Genomic DNA, 19,737 nt, shown 5'->3' on the forward strand with positions numbered 1-19,737 from the left:
TTTTATAATTTGGAATTTTTTAAAAATAGGTTGACATTTTTTTAAAAAAATTGTGGAGATTTTAGAGTAAGGAAGTAAGGAACATAGAAGTGAAAAAGAAGGAAAATGGAAGAATATCCCGAGAGGATGTCAACGAGTTTCTCTGTTCTCACGGTGCAAAGTTTTGAGTTTTGCCCACTTAAAAAGCAAAGCAATTGAAGCCATTTTAATGGAAAAAGCACAGAAAAATTATCAAAATTCCAAATGGAAAGCGTGTAATAAGCAAAACCCATTCCCCAATCTCAATCTCTTCATTTTTGTATAAAACTTTGAGCGTACACACTGTCTCTTAAAAGATGGCTTTTATGCCCATTTCATGATTCTCAGCCCTTCTTCCACCGTTGCTTTATTCATCTTCCCTCTCAGCAGATTCCCCCTCCATTTTTTCCCCTTCTACTTTTCTCTTCATTGCTTTCCCAAGCCAAGAATCTCTCATCTCATCACTTCCTTTCTCTCTTACAGATTCTCTTCTTTCCTTCCCTCTCTCTCTCTCTCTCTGTGTACTACTTTTAACGATGCCCATTTCATTGTTCTTCAATCCCTTTTCTTCTATACCGTTTTTTCCCCTTCTCTCTCTCTGCGTCCTTTTCGATTTCATTACCCTTTTTCGTTTTGATCATATTCCGCCGATTGATTCATATACCCTTTTATCAACATTTCCATGGCTCCTCCTGGTTTCAATCATCTTTCTCAGCCTTGCATTTCTGGTATCTATCTATTTCCTCTTTTCCTTCATTTCTATACCCTTTTCATCGTTTTTCGTTTTGAATTTTCATTTGAGGGTTTAATGAACCTGTTTGGCGTTTTGGGTTTTTTTTTTTTTATTCGCTCGGGATTTTTCCTTATTCTTCTTCTTGGGTTTCGTCGTTGTTGACGAACAGGGGATTTTTCTTCCTCTTCTTACGCAGAGAAAAAATCTGGGTGGATGAAATGGTTGAGCAGAATTTTCCGGTCAGGAGGAAACAGAGGAGGTGGCGGCGGTGGAGGTGGCCGTCATCCGCAACAACTTCTTGGTGATCAGGAGAACATGGTCTGGCGAGCTCCGGCTAGATCATCGGTGAACTTCTGTTTTTTTTTTTTTTTTTTTTTTGCGCCTTTCTTTAGTTAGATCTTCTTTGGTTAGTTATCATTGAGATATTCAACTTTTGTAATGAGGTTTGATATGTTAGTAGACAAAGTATATGATGTAACAGGCTATGTTAGTTGACTTTTCTTTTTTCCACTTTTTTGAGTGGTTTTGGATAATAGTTTGTTTGCTCTTTATACATACAGCTTACTGGAAGTACTTGAAATCCCCTTTTTTCCTTTTTTTTTTTTTTTTTTTCCTTTTGGAAAGAAGAGTTAAAGTTATTGTAGTTGATGGCAATCATGATGTTTTATTTGGTTTGTACCGACTTGAACAGAAGCCAAGTTGATTATTAATTAATTAATGGTTTGTTTTGTTCATTCATTTTTAAAGGACTTTGTACTTGAACAATCTTTGAAGTTTGATGTTCCTTCTTTGATTGTATTGTTAATAGCCAAGGGAGCTTGTTTAAGGAAAAACCCATCATGGTGTAAAACAGGGCTAATAAAGTCAATCTGTTTCATTTGAATAATGTTGGTTGAATGAGTATGGCTCTTTATTGAATTGTTATTTGAACAGGACGATCCTTCTAGAGCTCAGAAGGAGAAAGAAGAACTAGATCATGCAATTGCACTCTCTTTAGCTGAAGATTTAAAAAAGCGAAATCGTATGATCCCCTATACTGAACTTGGATTTTAAATGTTTTGTGCTATCACAAAGATGAATCATTAAGATCGATTCATTCTTATCTTTTGTTCATCAGGGTCTCGTTGGCGAACAGAAAATGATGAAGCTATTGCTAGAGAACTGCAGGACAAGATGAATTTATCTCCATATCCTTCTTTTGCCCCTCCTCAGTACCATCCTAGTGACTACAGGTATAATGTTATAGTATTTATCTGTTTCTTGTTAGCAAAAATTTTTTTTTCAATTATCATCTCGATCTACTCACATGTATAGGACTTTAACTTAACTAGACATCAAGTTCCTTCTTTCAAGCAATTAGAATTTGGGATTAGTTCATCAGATGGTCTACTTCCTAATGGTCTAATTGCACGATCATGTCTTGAAGTCGCAGATATTGTGGTGGCTGCAATCGTGCAATCGGCTATGGCAATTATTTAGGATGTATGGGCACCTTCTTCCATCCTGGGTGCTTTTGTTGTCGTTCTTGTGGCTATCCTATCACCGAGCATGAGGTATTGTAATATTCTATCCTTCCTTTGATCTCAAGATCCTAGCTGTGATTTTCTTCTCCTAGTTATGCTTTCCACTCTGTTTCCTTTTCCTTCTCATTCAAGTTCAATGCTGCATACCTTTTAATAACAATGTCGAGCGTCTCTATTATGTTGTTTCTTACCGGGTTTTTTTTTTCCTGTGGATTGAAGTTTTCATTGTCTGGGAAAGATCCATATCACAAATCTTGTTTTAAAGAGCTGACTCATCCAAAGTGTGAAGTCTGCCACCAATTTGTAAGCATTTCATTCTTGTCTTCATCGCACATTACTTTCTGTATATCGTTACTGGTAGATTGTAAATGAAAGTCCCCACATTTGTCAGACGGCTTTGGTATCTTTCACTATTGAGTATGAAGCACTTGGATCCAACATTTTTCCTTGATCAAAGAGATTTTCCTGATTCTTCAGTTTTTAACTTTCAGATCCCTACAAATCGAGCTGGTTTGATCGAGTACAGATGTCATCCATTTTGGTCTCAAAAGTATTGTCCATCACATGAACATGACAGCACAGCTCGTTGTTGTAGCTGCGAGCGTTTGGAGGTATCAATTAAAATAGTTGAGATCGATTCCCAAATGATAAGTTATTTGCCTCCATTTAGCTTGGATGAGGTTGAGGTTTCTCTCTCTAGTCCTAACTACAATTCCATATAATCTTGCAGTCTTGGAATGCAAGATATATTTCTTTGGGAGATGGACGGAGCCTATGCCTAGAATGCATGGAGTCTGCTATCATGGACACTGGAGACTGCCAACCACTCTACCACTCCATCCGAGACTATTATGAAGGAATGAACATGAGAATAGATCAACAAATTCCCATGCTTCTAGTTGAAAGACAGGCACTAAATGAAGCTATTGTTGGGGAGAAGCATGTAATAGACCATCTTTTACACCTTTTTTGTAACTATAAAGCAATTCATCTGATCAGCAGTTTTTCTTTACAGGGTTTCCATCACATGCCTGAGACTAGAGGTTTATGCCTTTCTGAAGAGCAGACTGTCACCAGTGTATGTTTTTGTAGAGTTGTAATGCTTTTTGCATTTTTGTTCAAAATAGTAAACTAGCCGATCAAAGTTCTTATAGGTATTGAAATTATTCTCATTAATCATGTTCAGATCCTCGGAAGGCCAAGAATGGGAGGGCAACGGCGACTCATAGGAATGAAAACTCAACTGCAGAAGCTGACCCGTAAATGTGAAGTTACAGCCATTCTTGTTCTTTATGGACTCCCAAGGTAGCCATTCTTGATTTTATACTTCGACATTTATTGATGATTTTTTAACGTTTGTATGATAATAATCCAAAATGAGAAAAATAGAACTTAGAGTTGGAACTACTTTTAAACTAAATGATGTTTGAGCTTTCCAAGGAGATCATTTGTTAAATTTCTATTCTTTTTCGTTTTCGAACACAACATGAGAGAAACTATATCTTTCTTTCTATACCACGATTTTTCTGCCGAGTTTATGTTATCCCCCGTTTTTATACTCTTAGCTTTTACAGATTACTAACAGGTGCTATTCTTGCCCACGAGTTGATGCACGGTTGGCTACGGCTAAAAGGTAAAGCTCCATCTTGTTTCCTTACGAATCTTGATCCATAATGCTAACCTTGGATACTGAGGCAACTTGAATTATAGGATATCGCAACCTCAACCCGGAGGTAGAAGAAGGTATATGTCAAGTACTTTCCTACATGTGGCTTGAATCGGAAGTAATGCCAGGGTTTAAATCAGGACCTTCGACATCTACCGCATCCTCATCTTCTTCCTCTTCCTCGTCCCACTACTCTTTATCATCAAAGAAAGGTGGTAGATCTTCCGCCGAAAACAAACTGGGTGAGTTTTTCATGCACCAAATAGCGAACGATGCCTCGGCAGCTTATGGGGAAGGTTTCAGAGCTGCTAATGCAGCTGTGAACAAATATGGATTGCGCCGAACGCTCGACCATATTTTCATGACCGGAAGCTTTCCCGTATAATAAACGATGTGCTGTTGTTAGTTTGATGTGGGAGGAGATTGTTTTTGTTACCAGATAGAGCTCAATATAGAGAGTTTGGAATTACTCTGTTTATTCTCCCTTTGGTTTAGACATGATCTGGTTCAAAAGCAAAGTCTCTTTTCCAATAATATGTATTCTCTTCTTCTTCTTAACCTGTTTAAAAGTGTTCAACTCCTTAGCTTATTTCCTTTTCTTCTGTTTTTGTACGTTCTTTGATGATTTTTGTTTACTGTTTCTTACCTTTGGGGAAAGAGAACACAGTAAATGAGAATTGGTAAACAAAGGAAAATATAAAACATATGAGAAAGTTTGGATTTTGGGAATTGAAGATTTTAAATTGGAAATAATAATGTTTGAATCCTGGCCAATTATTGATGAAATTTGACGGATTTGTAAAATCATAGTTGAAATTCGGACTCAGTTCATTTCATTAAAAGACCCGTTCCAGTGACTCATGAATTCCCCTAATAGATCGAAGGGAGAATTGGATTGGCTTTCCTGGATAATCCTAGTTGGAAATGGGCAGTTTCATAAATTTCAATCGAAACTTTAAAAACAAGTGACAAAATACAATTGATGTAAAAAATAATGTAAATGAGAAGTATTTGGGATATTTTAGATGTGGTAAAAATTGAAATTATTTACAAAATATATAGCAAAATTTATCCAAATTCTTTGTTATATTTTATAAATAGTTGCAATTTTTGCAAGAATTTCAATTTAAAGTACAATATGCTATTTATTAATGCAACTATTTTTTGAATTTGTTTGTTTTTATAATTTTGAAAAAAAATGCATATTGATGTCGACCTTTGACCAATATTATTTTTGAAAAGTTTTAAGTTTTATAGTTATAACTTTTATTTTATGTTTTTCATCAGATGGTTTCAAAATAAGTGATTTCAACCTTTTAAATTTTGGTTTTTATAGTATCCTTTATTTAGTTATCTAAGGTTTAAAAGGTAGAATTCGTCCTCCATTTATCACGGTGTTTATCAAAACCACATGAACAATTTATAAAGTTTGTTGAACCATAAGAATAAAATACTAATTCTTAAAATTATATAAACAAATTCAACTTTTTTATTCTTCAATGACTAAATTTATAATCTAAACTTACTTAAATTATCTCTTAAATAAAGATTATTTCTTAAAAATGTTAAAGAAATCTCATAATTGTTTGAATGGAAGGAAATGATGAATAGAAATGTTATTTAAAAGAAAACGTGCTATGTTATGTTTTTCTAAATAGTTTCAAAAGTACTCGTTTTTATTATTTTTAACTAAAAGATGCTATAGTTCTAATTTAACATGTTAAATGAGTTGTATGTGTTAGAAGAAATACTTTAAATTTATATAATAGATTAACACAAAGTCATTCATGTTAAATTGTAAAAAATAAGTTAGTTATAAGATTCCATCCCCTTGAATTTATTATAGATATAAACCGACGGCTATAAAACAGTTATTGTCTTACTCAACTAAGATGTCCTTTGTGGGATATTTCTGTTGATGGGATATAAGAAAGAATGAGTGCTTATTGTTTTGGTATAATGTAGACATAACCCTAAGTCTCTTTATATACTGGTTTAATTAGGATCCCATTAAATTTTAATGAATCTAGGAATAAGCTTTTACTAATTTAGTCCATACTCAATTAAGAATCTTGAGCCTTAATTAAATAAATCACATAATAGACCAATTTTAATAAAATAACCCAATGTGATAAATTATTAATTCACATGCATACTTCACACTTAGCTTTAATTACATATATTATTTACATATGTCCTAACAGCATGTTGTAAAGTAAAGGTTGTAGTTACTTATTATGGTATTAAACTTTTGTTAATATTTTTATAGTTTGATATCAATGGGAGGAGCAATCCATTTTTCTATTATATTGTAAAAATATTCAAGAACATAAGGAATGTATATTTGAGATGCTTTTATCAAATATAGTTAAACGGGTTAGCTTACTTATAAATAAATATTTACAAAATATAGTAAAATAACATATTATATCTATAATAACTATAGATAAATTTCTACTATTAGAGTCTATTAATATTAGTGTTTATTAATGTACTTACAATAATATATTCTATCGATTAATAAAATATAAAATTTTACTATAGTTTTGCAAATATTTTCAACTTTTTCAAAAAGGAACATTTTTGGCTTATTTTCGTCCATTATGAGGAAAGCATATTGTGTTAGCTTTATTTACAAGTTATTCATTTTCAATAATTTCTATTTAAAATGGATGAGAAATTCTTTCCCATTTCTAAGTTTTCGATTAGAAAAAGGTTAAAAATGAGTATAGAGAATTCATTCCCCAACATGATCTCCATATTTTAATTTCTAAAGATTAAGAATATTGCGAACTTTTATAAATTATTTTAGTCATACTTTTGTTCTCATTTTTCTTAATTAAAGATTTTCTTTTGTCTTTGGATTTCGCATATAACACATTGACTAAATGAATTGATGTTAGTTCATGATTCATTTTCCATTTTTATGTTTTTATAAAAACAACCAAAATATGTTTGATATCCTTATATTTAAAAATCATTTAAAAAAACAATCTAAAACCAAAAATCCATGAAATTTACCATTATTTATAAATATTCCAAGTTTCTTTTTCCCTTTTATCGTTCTTCTTGTCCTTTTCGTCTGCAATTCTTTCTCTCTTTCCATCGTCTTTTTTCTCTTGCTCTTTTTTTTTTCTTTCCAAAAGATCGTGTTAAATATAAAAGATCTATTTTTTATTTTTTAAAATTGTTATTTGGTTGTTAAAAATCTTTATAAAAAACTACGTTTAAAAAAATCGACAAATCTAAACTAAAAAAAACAAATGATCAAATCTAAACTACATGATTGTGTACCAAAAATCTTGAAAAAAAAAACCGTTTAGATTTGGCTACCTAAATCTAAACTATTAGATCTAAATTGTATCAAATCTAAACGATCGTATAACGAAATTAAACAATAGTGTATAGAGAATCTTGAAAAAATCGTTTAGATTTGACTATCCAAACATACGCGATCAAATATAAACGATTGTGTATCAAATATATTATGAGTGTAGTTGACAATGTGGTTGACGGGACATTTTTTGTATTTTTTATGGTCTGTGATGTTTTTTCGTTTGAAATTGTTTTATACAGTATAAATATTTTATCATTTTATTATATTTTTTAGAGAATTCCTTTCAAAAACAATAAACTATCCTTTTTTGTTTTTAAATATTATTAGCATGTTCAAATTTACGAACAAACACAAAGTTTGAATTCAGATTTTTAAATTTTAAATTAGAATCAAACCATTGAAAAGAAAAATTTGTTTTTTTTTTATTTTATTGAATTGCTGGTTTTCTAAAACAAATTTTCAATTACGAACCAAATGCAACCTGTTATATTTGAATGAAAATAATACTAATAAAACAAAAACCATCTTCCTATATTACTATTTATAAATGATAAAAGAATATTGAGATTTTTCTTCTAAATAAAAAAAGAATATTGAGGTTTTATTATTTATTTTACTCATACTTTTGTACTCACGTTATTCTAACTCTTAAAAAAAGTCCACTTTCAAAGATTTTATTTCAAATTTTAGATTTCCCAAAAAGATGTCAACTTTGTCCTTATTGTAAAATTTTATTATAAATTATTAAATATAATCCTAACATCTCAATATTTTTATCTCTCATAAACATTAATCTCTACTTTTATTCAATCTATTTTTCTTTGTTCACATTACTTCATGTATTCATTTAAAAAATGGACCATTTTACGCCATTTGTTTTTATTTTTATTTCATTTTTTAAAACAATTTTTTTATATTATACTTCATTAATTAAAATTTTTAAAATATATCATTAATTAAAAATTTTAAAATATACCGCATTGTTCTGTATTAATTTAAGAGAAAAAAAAACAAAAGAGAAAGCTTTTGCATTAGAAGTTTTTTTTAAAAAAAATATTTGAACCCATCTAAACAAAAGTTCTAATTTTTAAATATCGAAAAGGTAAAAAGAAAATGGATCATTTCTATTGGGATAGACACTTTCAATTTGGATCAATTACACACTCTTGTATGAATTTGTTAGAACACTAATCAACAATAATAGCAATAATAATCAAAGTATAGGTACAACAAATTTAACATGGGAAAACCCCCTCAATGTGAGGAGTAAAAAACCATGGACCGAAGTTAAAATCTCCACTATAATCTTTAATGGGTACAACAAAGTTCTCCCTAGTCACAACTAGAGGCAAATATCTCGAGAATAATAATTCCGGCAACAAACAACAATAACAATGAAAAAAAAATTAGAAAGATCTCATAATATGTGGTAGCCAACTTATCCACTAGAATCTGACTGTAGATAGCTCCAAACGAAATCTCTACCGTTCAGAATGAAGACCCTTGTGCCAAGAATATACTATCAAAATTTCAGCTCGAACAGACCATGGATCGATCCCCAAATTGCCGAAGAACAAAACTGCAAAATATTCCTTTTTCTATTTTCTCTCTCACTATCCTGCCATCACACCTACACACTGTCCCTTTTTTTTCTTCTTTAATTGCATAAAGAATTAGCCCTAAAAAAATGGGCTAGGCTTCATAAAAGGGAAATAAAGATCATCAAATCTCCCATTTCACTTTAAGGAGGAACTTGTCATTCCCACTGTGGAACGACAAAACTCAAGCTTCGCTCTTGATAGATTCGTTGTCAACATATCAGATCCATTATGATCGGTATGTATCTTTTCATGCTCAAACAATTCATCATTTAAAAAATCTCTAAGCCAATGGTATCTCACGTGAATAGCACTCTGATTATCACAGTATACCACATATCGTTGTTGCTTGAAGCCAATCTCCTATATAAAGCGCTTCATCCACAACATCTCTTTACATGCTTCTGCTGCTGCAATATACTCTACTTTAGTTGTAGAAAGTGCAACACATTTCTACAATCTTGACTGCCAGGACACTGTACCACTTGCAAATGTCATCAAGTCACCAGAAGTAGACTTTCTGCTTTCTAAGTCTTCTGCCATATCTGAATCAGTATACCCAGCAAGTACTGGCTTTCCATCCGCAAATGTGAGCTTCAAATTGGAAGTACCTCTCAAATATCTCATGATGCACTAGACTGCCTCACAATGTTGTTTTCCTAGATTAGACATAAAACGACTAACAACACCAACAACATGAGCAATAACAGGTCTAGTACATACCATGGCATACATTAAGCTCCCAATTGCTGAAGCATACGGGATCTTACTCATATCTTCCTTCTCTTTATCTATAGAAGGGTTCTGTTTACAGCTCAGTTTGAAGTGACTAGGTAAAGGAGAACTAATTGACTTTGCTTGACTCATATTGAAACGTTCAAGTACTTTCTCTATATATTGCTCCTGTGACATGTATAACTTCTTGGATGCTCTATCTCGAACTATTCGAATTTCAAGAACTTTCTTTGTTGGCCTCAAATCCTTCGTGGTAAAGGATTTACTCAACTGTTTCTTCAAGCTATCAATTCAGGAAACATTCTTGCCAACGATCAAAATATCATCAACATAGAGTAATAATATAACAAAATCATAATCAGAAAATTTTTGGAAAAAAAACACAGTGATCAGAAGTAGTTTTTTTATAGCCTTGCTCCCCCATAACTGACTTAAACTTCTTGTACCACTGTCTTGGTGTCTGTTTCAACCCTTAAAGACTTTTCTTCAATTTACACACCAGATGCTCTTTGCCTTTCTACTCAAAACCCTTTGGTTGTTCCATATAGATCTCTTTATCTAAATCTCCATGAAGAAATGCAGTCTTAACGTCCATCTACTCAACCTATAAGTCAAGACTAGGGGCCAAATCCAGAACAACACATATGGAGAACATCTTGACAACTAGAGCAAAAATTTCATCAAAGTCGATACCTTTCTTCTGACTGAACCCTTTGACAACCAATCTCACTTTGTAACGTGGCTTTGAGGTATGCTCTTCTTGTTTAATTCTGTAAATCCACTTATTTTTCAGTGTAATTTTTCCTTTAGGCAACTTAACAAGCTTAAAAGTGTGGTTTGCATGTAAAGACTCCATCTCATCTTTCATTGCATCGTTCCACTCTCTTTTGTGCTCATCCTCTATAGCCTCTTCATAACTCTCAGGTTCTCCTCCATCAGTCAATAGCAAATATTCATTATGTGAGTATCTTGTTTACGGACGTCGATCATCTCTGACAGATCTCCTGAGTGAAACATCTGTAGGAACAACTGTTTCTGCTAACTGTTCTTGAACACTGTCCTATGCCCCAACTTGTTCAGACTCTCATCTGTATCAAAAAATTGTTCATTCTGAATCTCAACTTCTATCTTTGTAGAAGGTTGTGTCAAAGAAGTTGAACTCAAATCAATCAGAGTATCACTATGTTTAGACTTTGGTTCATCTATTTTCTCAATATCTTCTATTGTTTGGTCTTCAACAAATACAACATCTCGACTTCTTATGAGCTTTTCTTGACTGGATCATATAATCTATAACCAAACTCATCTTGACCATAGTCAATGAACACACATGGTTTAGTTTTTGCATCAAGCTTTGATCTCTCATCTTTAGGTACATGAACAAAAGCTTTACAACCAAAAACATGTAGGTGACTGTAAGATATATCCTTATCTGACCATATTCTATTTGGAACTTCTGATCCCAAAGGAAAACATGGTGTGAATTCAAAACATGTACAACTGTATTTAATACTTCGCTCCAAAATGACTGTGGTAACTGTAACTCAAATAATAAGCATCTCACTCTCTCAACCAATGTTTTATTCAATCTTTCAGCTATCTCATTTAACTGCGGGGTCTTAGGAGGTGTCTTTTGATGAATATTCATCAAAAGGTCCATAATACTCACCTCCATTATCAGTTCTAATACACTTAAGCTTTTCACTAGTTTCTCTTTCAACAGAGGCATGAAATTGTTTAAACACTTACAACACTTGGTCTTTAGTCTTCAAGGTATAAACCCATATTTTCCTTGAATGATCATCAGTACATGTCACAAAATACAATGCACTCCCAAGCAACTTTGTTTTCATGGGACCACACACATCAGAATGTACTCTAGTACATTTAGCTTTCCTGAATGCTGAGATGATTTAAAGGTAACACTTGTCTGCTTTCCTGCCAAACAATGAGAACACCGTTTTAGAGATGCACTCTTTAAATCAGGAAGATGATTTTTCTTGGTTAAAATCTTTAAACCCTTCTCACTCATATGACTAAGTCTTTTATGCCAAAGCTCAACATTGCTTCATCATTTACTGTATTTATATAAGAATCTATGATTTTAGCATCCATGTAGTATAGTGAAGAAAATTTCTATCCCCTTTCTATAACTATAGAACCTTTAGTAAGCTTCCATATGCCATTATCGAAGGATTGCAAAAACCTTCGTCATCAAGCTTACCTGTAGAGATCTAGTTCATATGAATATTGGGAATATGTTTCACAATTTTCAAAATCAGCCTAGTACCATTTCTATTCTTCAAGTATACATCTCCGATGCCAACTGCATTTGTTGATCGGTCATTGCTCATCTTAACACTTCCAAAATCACCAGGAGTATAGAATGCAAAAAATTTCCTCTTTAAAGTAGCATGAACTGAAGCACCACTATCAATCACCCAATTACTCTGTTGTGTGGCAAGATTTACAACATCACTATCAGACAAGATGTAAAAATTTTCAGTCGCTACAGTGATTGTATCAGTATCACTGTCATCGTCATTCTTTTTCCTTGCCCTTGTGATTTTTACTATCTCTTTTCAATTTTTGACAATTCTTCTTTATATGCCCTTTTTCATGGCAATAGTGACACTCAACATTTGAAAACCGATCACTCCTGCTTTTACTTCTGTTATTACCTCTCAAACCTTTACTTTAACTTCTCCCCCTCTTTTCAGTAACTATAACATCTGACTGTGAATAAGAACTCTAAGACTTTCTTCTCATCTCCTCATTCAACACGCTACTTTTTACTAAGTCCATACTTAGCATACCATTTGGGGCTGAGTTCGATAAGGAAGTTCTAAATATTTCCCACGAGTCCGACAATGTCCCAAGCACCCATAACCCATGTATCTTATCCTCAAACTTGATATTCATCCTAGATAACTGATTCAAAATACCTTGGAATGTATTCCAGTGATCTAGCATAGGTGCTCCATCTTGATACTTTAACTCCATCATCTGTTTAATCACAAACATTTTATTATTACCAGTTTTAGGGGCACATACTAATTTAAGCTTATTCCACATAGTTCGTGCATGAGTTTCTTCACAAATATGGTTTAGAAAATTATCTTCTACCCATAGCCTCATAAACCCACACATTTTCCTATGGCATAATTCTCATTCTTTATTAGTTTTGTCATCAGGCTTCTCATTAGAAAAAACTAAAAGGTGCAAGTCATTCACATACAATATGTCTTCCATTTTTCTTTTCCATACTTGATAATTTTACCCATTAAAGGTAACCATCTTAGTTGAACTAGTATCCATATTCAACACAAGGCAATTTAAATCCCAATTAATTAGCCAACTTAGCTCTGATACCACTTTGTTGGGATAAACACTTTCAATTTGGACCAATTATCCCACTCTTGTGTGAACTTGATAGAATACTAATCAACAATAATAGGAATAATAATTAAAGTATGGACACAACGAATTTAATGTGGAAAACCCCCCTCAATGTGAGGAGTAAAAAACCACGAACCAAAGACAAAATCTCCACTATAATCTTTAATGGGTACACCAAAGTTCTCCCTAGTCACAACTAGAGGCAAATATCTCGAGAATAATAATCCCGACAACAAACAACAATAACAATAAGAAAAAATTATAAATATCTCAACAAAAATAGACCAATCTGCACTTACTGCCATTTAACTGGACATACTATAGATAAATGCTACAAACTTCATGGCTACCCCCAAGCTATAAACCAAATAGCAGAACAAACAATCAAGTACATAAAGCTCCTTCAAACAATCCACCTGCTGCAAATAATACTACAGAAATCAATCAAATATCCTCTGCATCAAATCCCACACTGGACAGAGAGACACTCTTGCTTAGTGCCACAACATGCTCTCCATGCTACAATAAAAACTTGCTGCTGCTAAAACTGATCATGAAACCATCACTCACATAGCAGGTACTTGCTTTCCCTACAAAACTAAAAATGAATGGATTATTGACTCAGGAGCTTTAACACATATATGTTTTCAAAAACATATCTTCTCTGATTTGAAGCCTATTGCAAGTTCAGTTGTTCTTCCTAACAACTCCCAAATTCCAGTACATTATGGTGGCTCAATCACACTCTTTAACTCCATAATTCTCTAATATGTCGTTTATGTACCAGAATTTCAATACAACTTACTATCTACCAGTGCTTTAATGAAAGATAATACACTCACTCCAAGATTTTTTTATAATGGCTGTGATTTTCGTGCAAAGTCCACTTTGAAGAAGATTGGCAGGGGTAAACTCTATGAAGGACTTTATATCATTGAAAATCCATGTAAAGCTGTTGACTCTTCACAAACTCAACTCTCTATTAATGTAGTAGCTCGTGCAACTCCTGATACCTAGCATACAAGGCTTGGACACGCATCTATCTCTCGGTTACATGTTTTAAAAGACGTGCTATCTCTTGATTCTTATATGTTAAATAAAAATCACCATTGTGAAATTTGTTCGTTAGCAAAACAAAAAGGGTTATCTTTTGAATCACATAATAATAGAAGTGCCACAAATTTTGATATAATACATGCTGATATTTGGGATCCCTTCTCAACTCATTCACATGCTGGTTACAAATACTTTCTCACTATAGAAGTGACACTTGGGTTTTTCTCATGAAAAACAAATTTGATGTACTGAAAAATAATTCCTCAATTTTTTGCCCATGTAGAAACTTAGTATAACAAAACAATCAAGGTCTTTAGATTTGAAAATGCACCAGAGTTGTCGTCCTTTACACAATTCTTCCTCTAAAAGGGAATCGTTCATCAATTCTCATGTATTGAAAGATCGGAGTAGAATTCAGTTGTAGAAAGAAAGCACCAGCACATCCTAAATGTAACAATAGCTTTGTTCTTTCAATCATGAGTTCCACTACAATTCTGGAGTGAATGCATCCTAACCTCTGTCTTCCTTGTAAATTGGACTTCATCTCCTATATTAAACTGGAAGACCCTTTATGAACTACTACATATTCAAATGGCAGACTACTCAATGATAAAGAACTTTGGATGCTTATGCTTTGCATCCACATTGCAAAATAGTAGAACAAAATTCGATCCAAGAACCACACCAACCATATTCATGGGCTACCCAAATGGTATGAAAGCATACAAATTACTTCACATTAGCAACAATAAGATGTGTACATCAAGAGATGTGATATTCCATGAAATATTTTTCCCATTCCAAAAGGTAAATGATCATAGTGAACAACAGCCATTCCTACAAAATCATGTCCTCAAATCCTTTGACATTGACATCTCAACCCAATCTCTTTGATCACTCCCTTGCCCAACAGACAATGCCCAAAACCAACCAGTCACTCCTTCAACCACTAATCAAAATAGCAAATCATTCAACCACCTCAATAATATCCTCATTCATTTAGATCCTCTCACAGATAGTCTCACCAATCAAAACTCTCCTTAATCCAACCAATCCACAAACGACACTTCTTCCACCACAAACCAACCCAACCTCTCAGAATCATCCAATGAACGTTGTATTTCCCAACCACCACCCCGCTCCCTAGAAAATTCCAACGAACATCAAAACCTTCCTCATATCTACAAGATTACCACTGTAACCTTACCAATCCCTCAAAAATACCTTCCCTCAACACACGCTATCTCCTCACCTCTTCTATATCATACAACCACCTTTCTTCTAGCTTTAAATTTTTTATCAATAGTCATATCTTCCCATTGTGAACCCCAATACTATCACCAAGCCGTTCCCTATGATCATTGAAAAGAAGCTATGAAACTTGAGATACAAGCCATGGAAGACAATCACACTTGAGACATTGTTCTTCTCCCCCCTTCAAAACATACCATTGGGTGTAAATGGGTGTACAAGATCAAATACATGGCAGATGGCTCCATTGAAAGATACAAAGCCAGACTTGTTGCAAAGGGATATACCCAACAAGAAGGACTAGACTTTATAGAAACATTCTCACTAATAGCCAAACTAGTTACTGTCGAGTCCTTCTCACAATTGCAGTAACCTACAATTGGCCACTCCTACAACTTGATGTGAACAATGTGTTTCTACACAGTGGCTTATTTGAAGAAGTCTTCATAGAACTGTCACTAGGTTATAAGCCACAAATAACTTATACTCACAGCCAGAAACTTGTTTGTAGATTGAAGAAATCAATCTATGGCTTGAAACAAGCATCTCGACAATGGTATACAAAATTTTCTGACACCCTCATAGCCCTTGGCTTTACTTAATCAAAAGCTTATTACTCCTTGTTTGTTCATGGAAAATGAGAAAACTTCATTGCTTTATTAGTCTATATTGATGATATAGTCATAACATGAGCAGATAAAAAATAGATTAGTCAAGTTAGATCACTGCTACATGAAAAGTTCAAACTCAAGGACCTTGGTCCTCTCAAGTACTTATTGGATTTGGAACTTACTAGATCAAATGAAGGAATATCAATATCTCAAAGACATTATACTTTACATATCCTACAAGATGTTGGACTATTAGCAGCTAAACCTCTTTCCATTCCAATGGATCCTCACATTAAGATGAAGAGATTAGATGATGATATACTACATGACCCTTCCGCATATAGAAAACTAATTTGAAGATTACTATACTTAACCATCTTAAGACCAGATATTGTTTTTGCGGTAAACAAACTCAGTCAATATGTTGCCAAGCCCTGTAAATCTCACCTAACAGCAAAACACAATCTGCTAAGATATCTAAACTCCTCACCAAGACAAGGGATCTTCATCTTCCTAGTGAAGAATTTTCAGCTTAAGTCATTCATTGATTCTGATTAGGCATCATGTCTAGACACTAGAAAATCCACTTCTGGATTTTGCATCTTTATAGGAGACACCTTTACTTCATGGAAATCTAAAAAATAGATTGTCCTATCTCGGTCCTCAGGTAAAGCAAAATAAAAAGCATTTGCTTCTACCACATGCGAAATCATCTGGCTAAATTCACTCCTTCGTGATCTTTATATACCAACTATACAGCCCTCCATTTTGTACTGTGATAAACAAGCTTTCATTCATCTTGCCACAACCCAATATTCCATGAAAGGAAAAAGCACATTGAATTTGATTGTCACTTCATTCGAGATAAACTTGTCGATGGTTCTTTAAAACTACTACTAGTTCGTTCCAGCTCACAGCTCGCTGATATATTTACAAAACCTCTGGCATATTCTTCTTATTATTTTATACTATCCAAGTTGGGAATCATTGATTTGTAAGTCCAACTTGAGGGGGGGCGTATTAGATATAAAGAGGTTATTAGGTTGGTAGTTAGTCAGTTCCATAATTAGTTCCACAGTTAGTTTCATTATCAGTTATTCTCCTTCTCCAAAAACTGTATAAATACTCATTGACGGAAAACTATCAATACAAGTCAAATATATCATTTTCTGGCATTTCTCCTAATAATCACTGATAAAAGGAAGAAAGGAGTTTAATTTTAATTCTAAACATTAATCATCAAATGTACTTTTCATTTGCAAAATGAAGAGAAAATAAAAAGACTGTAACCAACTACTTTCCAAGGCAGGAAGCTATGTGGAAAACTAGTAAACAATAGACATATTTTGTAACTAAAATAAGTTTTCAATTTTATATATATATAAAAGAAAAAAAACAAACATCCTTTTGAGGGAAACTATTGTAAATAGGATGAAAATATTTACAAAATCTTGCAAAATTTCAGAATCTATTCTATCGATCGATTAACTTTTATCAGAGTCTATTAGTGACATTGATAGATACTGATAGAAATGTATCATTGTTTATCATCAATAGATTTTAAAATTTTGGTGTCTATTTGATCTATTGGGTTTTGATTGAGATTGTGTGTGGTATGGAGGTGGATTGGATTTTTGGGCGGCTAAAGTGAGGGATGGAGTGGGTTTTAAAGTAGATTAATGTTGTTCTTGCTGCACTATTAATGAAAAAGCTTTATTGATTGCAGAAGGAGGATCCATAAGTAGAACTTGTGAGTAGGCATGATTGAAATCATCACTTAATCCTATTAGGAAGTACATGAGGTACTCAAATTCCACGAATTTTTCAACAGATTGAATTTCACTGTAGGTACATTTGCCACAGGTACATCCTGAACGATATGAAGTATATTCATCCGATAGACTTTTAATCTTGGAAAAATACATGGTGATAGATTCTTGTTCTTGCTTGACTGTGGATAAATCACGTTTCAACTGGAATATTCTTAGACCATTTCTCTTTTGAAAACGATCTTGAAGATCAATCCATATTGCTTGAGTCGATTCAATAAATAGAATACAATGAAATGCCATTAGAAACGGAGTTCAGAATCCAAACTATTACAATAGTATTATTTCTAATCTATAAAGGAAGTAACTCACCGGTAGGTTTAGTTATTGATCCATCAATGAATCCAAGTTTATTCTGAATTGATAATGTAAGAATCATCGAAGGACTCCATGTGACATAATTGTTATCTGTAAAAGGCTCGATAACAAGAACAAGATTGGACGTATCACTATGATGAAGGTTGTATGGACTGTTAGATATGGTGTACTATTCCTGTTAGGTATTACAGGACGTATTTTGTGGATTATTTGTGGAAGAAGAAGGAGGTATTGATGGGGAGACTCCTAAAGGTTAGGGAGGATCTTTAAGACTTGGGAAGTTAGGGTTTGTATTCATGGTCTAGCGTGTGGGTGGTAAAAAAAAAAAAAGAGAATAGAAGCTTAAAGCTCTGATGCCATATTAAGAGAAATGCAGAAAAAGATACTTGTATTGATAATTTCCCATCAATGGGTATTTATACAATTTCTGGAGAAGGAGAATAACTGATAATGAAGCCTTGAACGAAAATGATAAATCCAAAGAAAAATAAATAAATAAAGGTGTGACAGAGACATGGCATGATGAGTAAGAGAAGAGGAGGGGAGTTGGACATTCGAGCTCTGAAGTATTGCATGGGATCCAATTACGTTATTAAATATAATCAGATTTCGAAAAGAAACTAGAGAAAACCTAAATCATACGCCACTATAAATACATTATTATAGCTCCATACGAGGTTATTTGAATCTTATGCTCAAACTCTCTAGCTTTTACATTGTTTCACTCTCTAATTTAAACATTAGAAGATGTATACGTAAGTTTTCTCTTTTGCAGGTCACGTTCTTTCCTTCGTCAAATAAACTCTTACTATTGACGTCACGTGAAAGTAAAGTGCATTTTCCTCATTCAAATTTTGACTACTAACACTTCCTCTTCTCCATATTAATAACAAACACCATATTGATATTTATATAATCAATTTCAACGTGCAACAAACTTAATAATGGTTGAGTTTATTTGTAATATAAACAACACTTCTAATCTTTCTATATGCACATAAATTTCAAACAAAATTTTCTTTAAATAGCCCACTCAAAATTAATAACAACTTTTGAAAATTATCTTAGTAAAAAGGTTAAAGGATAGTATTTCAATTTAGAAATAATCAATAGAAATGATAATATTGGATTAAACTAATAGCAAACCTAACAAAATAGTCCTTGTATTTTGAAATTTATAACAATTTAGAAGGCAAACTTCAACGTGGAGATGGTTTTGTACCAATGACCTAATGTTAGAGGTATTAATACAAAATGATCCAAACCTAAAAAATGAATGAAGACTAATCCTTGTACTCATATCACAAAGCACTTTGGGAGAAAGATCACCTCTGATAATGAGATAATAAGCGCCTTGACATGATATTCGTTTTAATTGCCATTTTCTTTTTCTAGATCATCAAATTTTTTTAAAGATCAAACCAATGGTGTTATATACACTTCTAAAAATAAACTCTTCATTAACTATCTTTTAATATTTTAATTGTTATATTAATCGTTAAAAAAAAAATCTAAATACTAAAGTGCGTGTTTGTTTTTCATTTAGAAAAGGGCCAAGAAGAAAATGTCAAATCTTAAATTATAACAAAAGAAATAGACAACTTTAATTTAAAATTAGCAAAAAGTACAAATAACCAACAACCAAATCACCGATGAACTAAAC

The 19,737-nt window shown here is 33.0% G+C and overlaps 1 protein-coding gene across 4 annotated transcripts; it reads left to right on the forward strand.

The window, feature by feature from the left end:
• The first annotated feature begins 293 nt into the window (after nt 1-293).
• LOC103500272 (protein DA1-related 2) lies at nt 294-4,539 on the forward strand. Of its 4 annotated transcripts, none has more exons than XM_051090792.1 (12): nt 294-746; nt 921-1,096; nt 1,685-1,772; nt 1,869-1,983; nt 2,184-2,304; nt 2,494-2,577; nt 2,766-2,885; nt 3,005-3,217; nt 3,290-3,352; nt 3,461-3,579; nt 3,849-3,907; nt 3,985-4,539. In XM_051090792.1, the coding sequence occupies exons 1-12, from the start codon at nt 701-703 to the stop codon at nt 4,323-4,325; spliced, it is 1,545 nt and encodes a 514-aa protein (XP_050946749.1). In that variant the 5' UTR covers nt 294-700; the 3' UTR covers nt 4,326-4,539. The 4 variants fall into 4 exon arrangements, with proteins under 4 accessions (XP_050946749.1, XP_050946751.1, XP_050946748.1 ...); XM_051090794.1 differs by having other exon boundaries at nt 948-1,096; XM_051090791.1 differs by having other exon boundaries at nt 296-746; nt 2,178-2,304.
• Nucleotides 4,540-19,737: the final 15,198 nt, after the last annotated feature.

Source organism: Cucumis melo, chromosome 10 (genome assembly GCF_025177605.1).
Source record: "Cucumis melo cultivar AY chromosome 10, USDA_Cmelo_AY_1.0, whole genome shotgun sequence".
Taxonomy (NCBI): Eukaryota; Viridiplantae; Streptophyta; class Magnoliopsida; order Cucurbitales; family Cucurbitaceae; genus Cucumis; species Cucumis melo.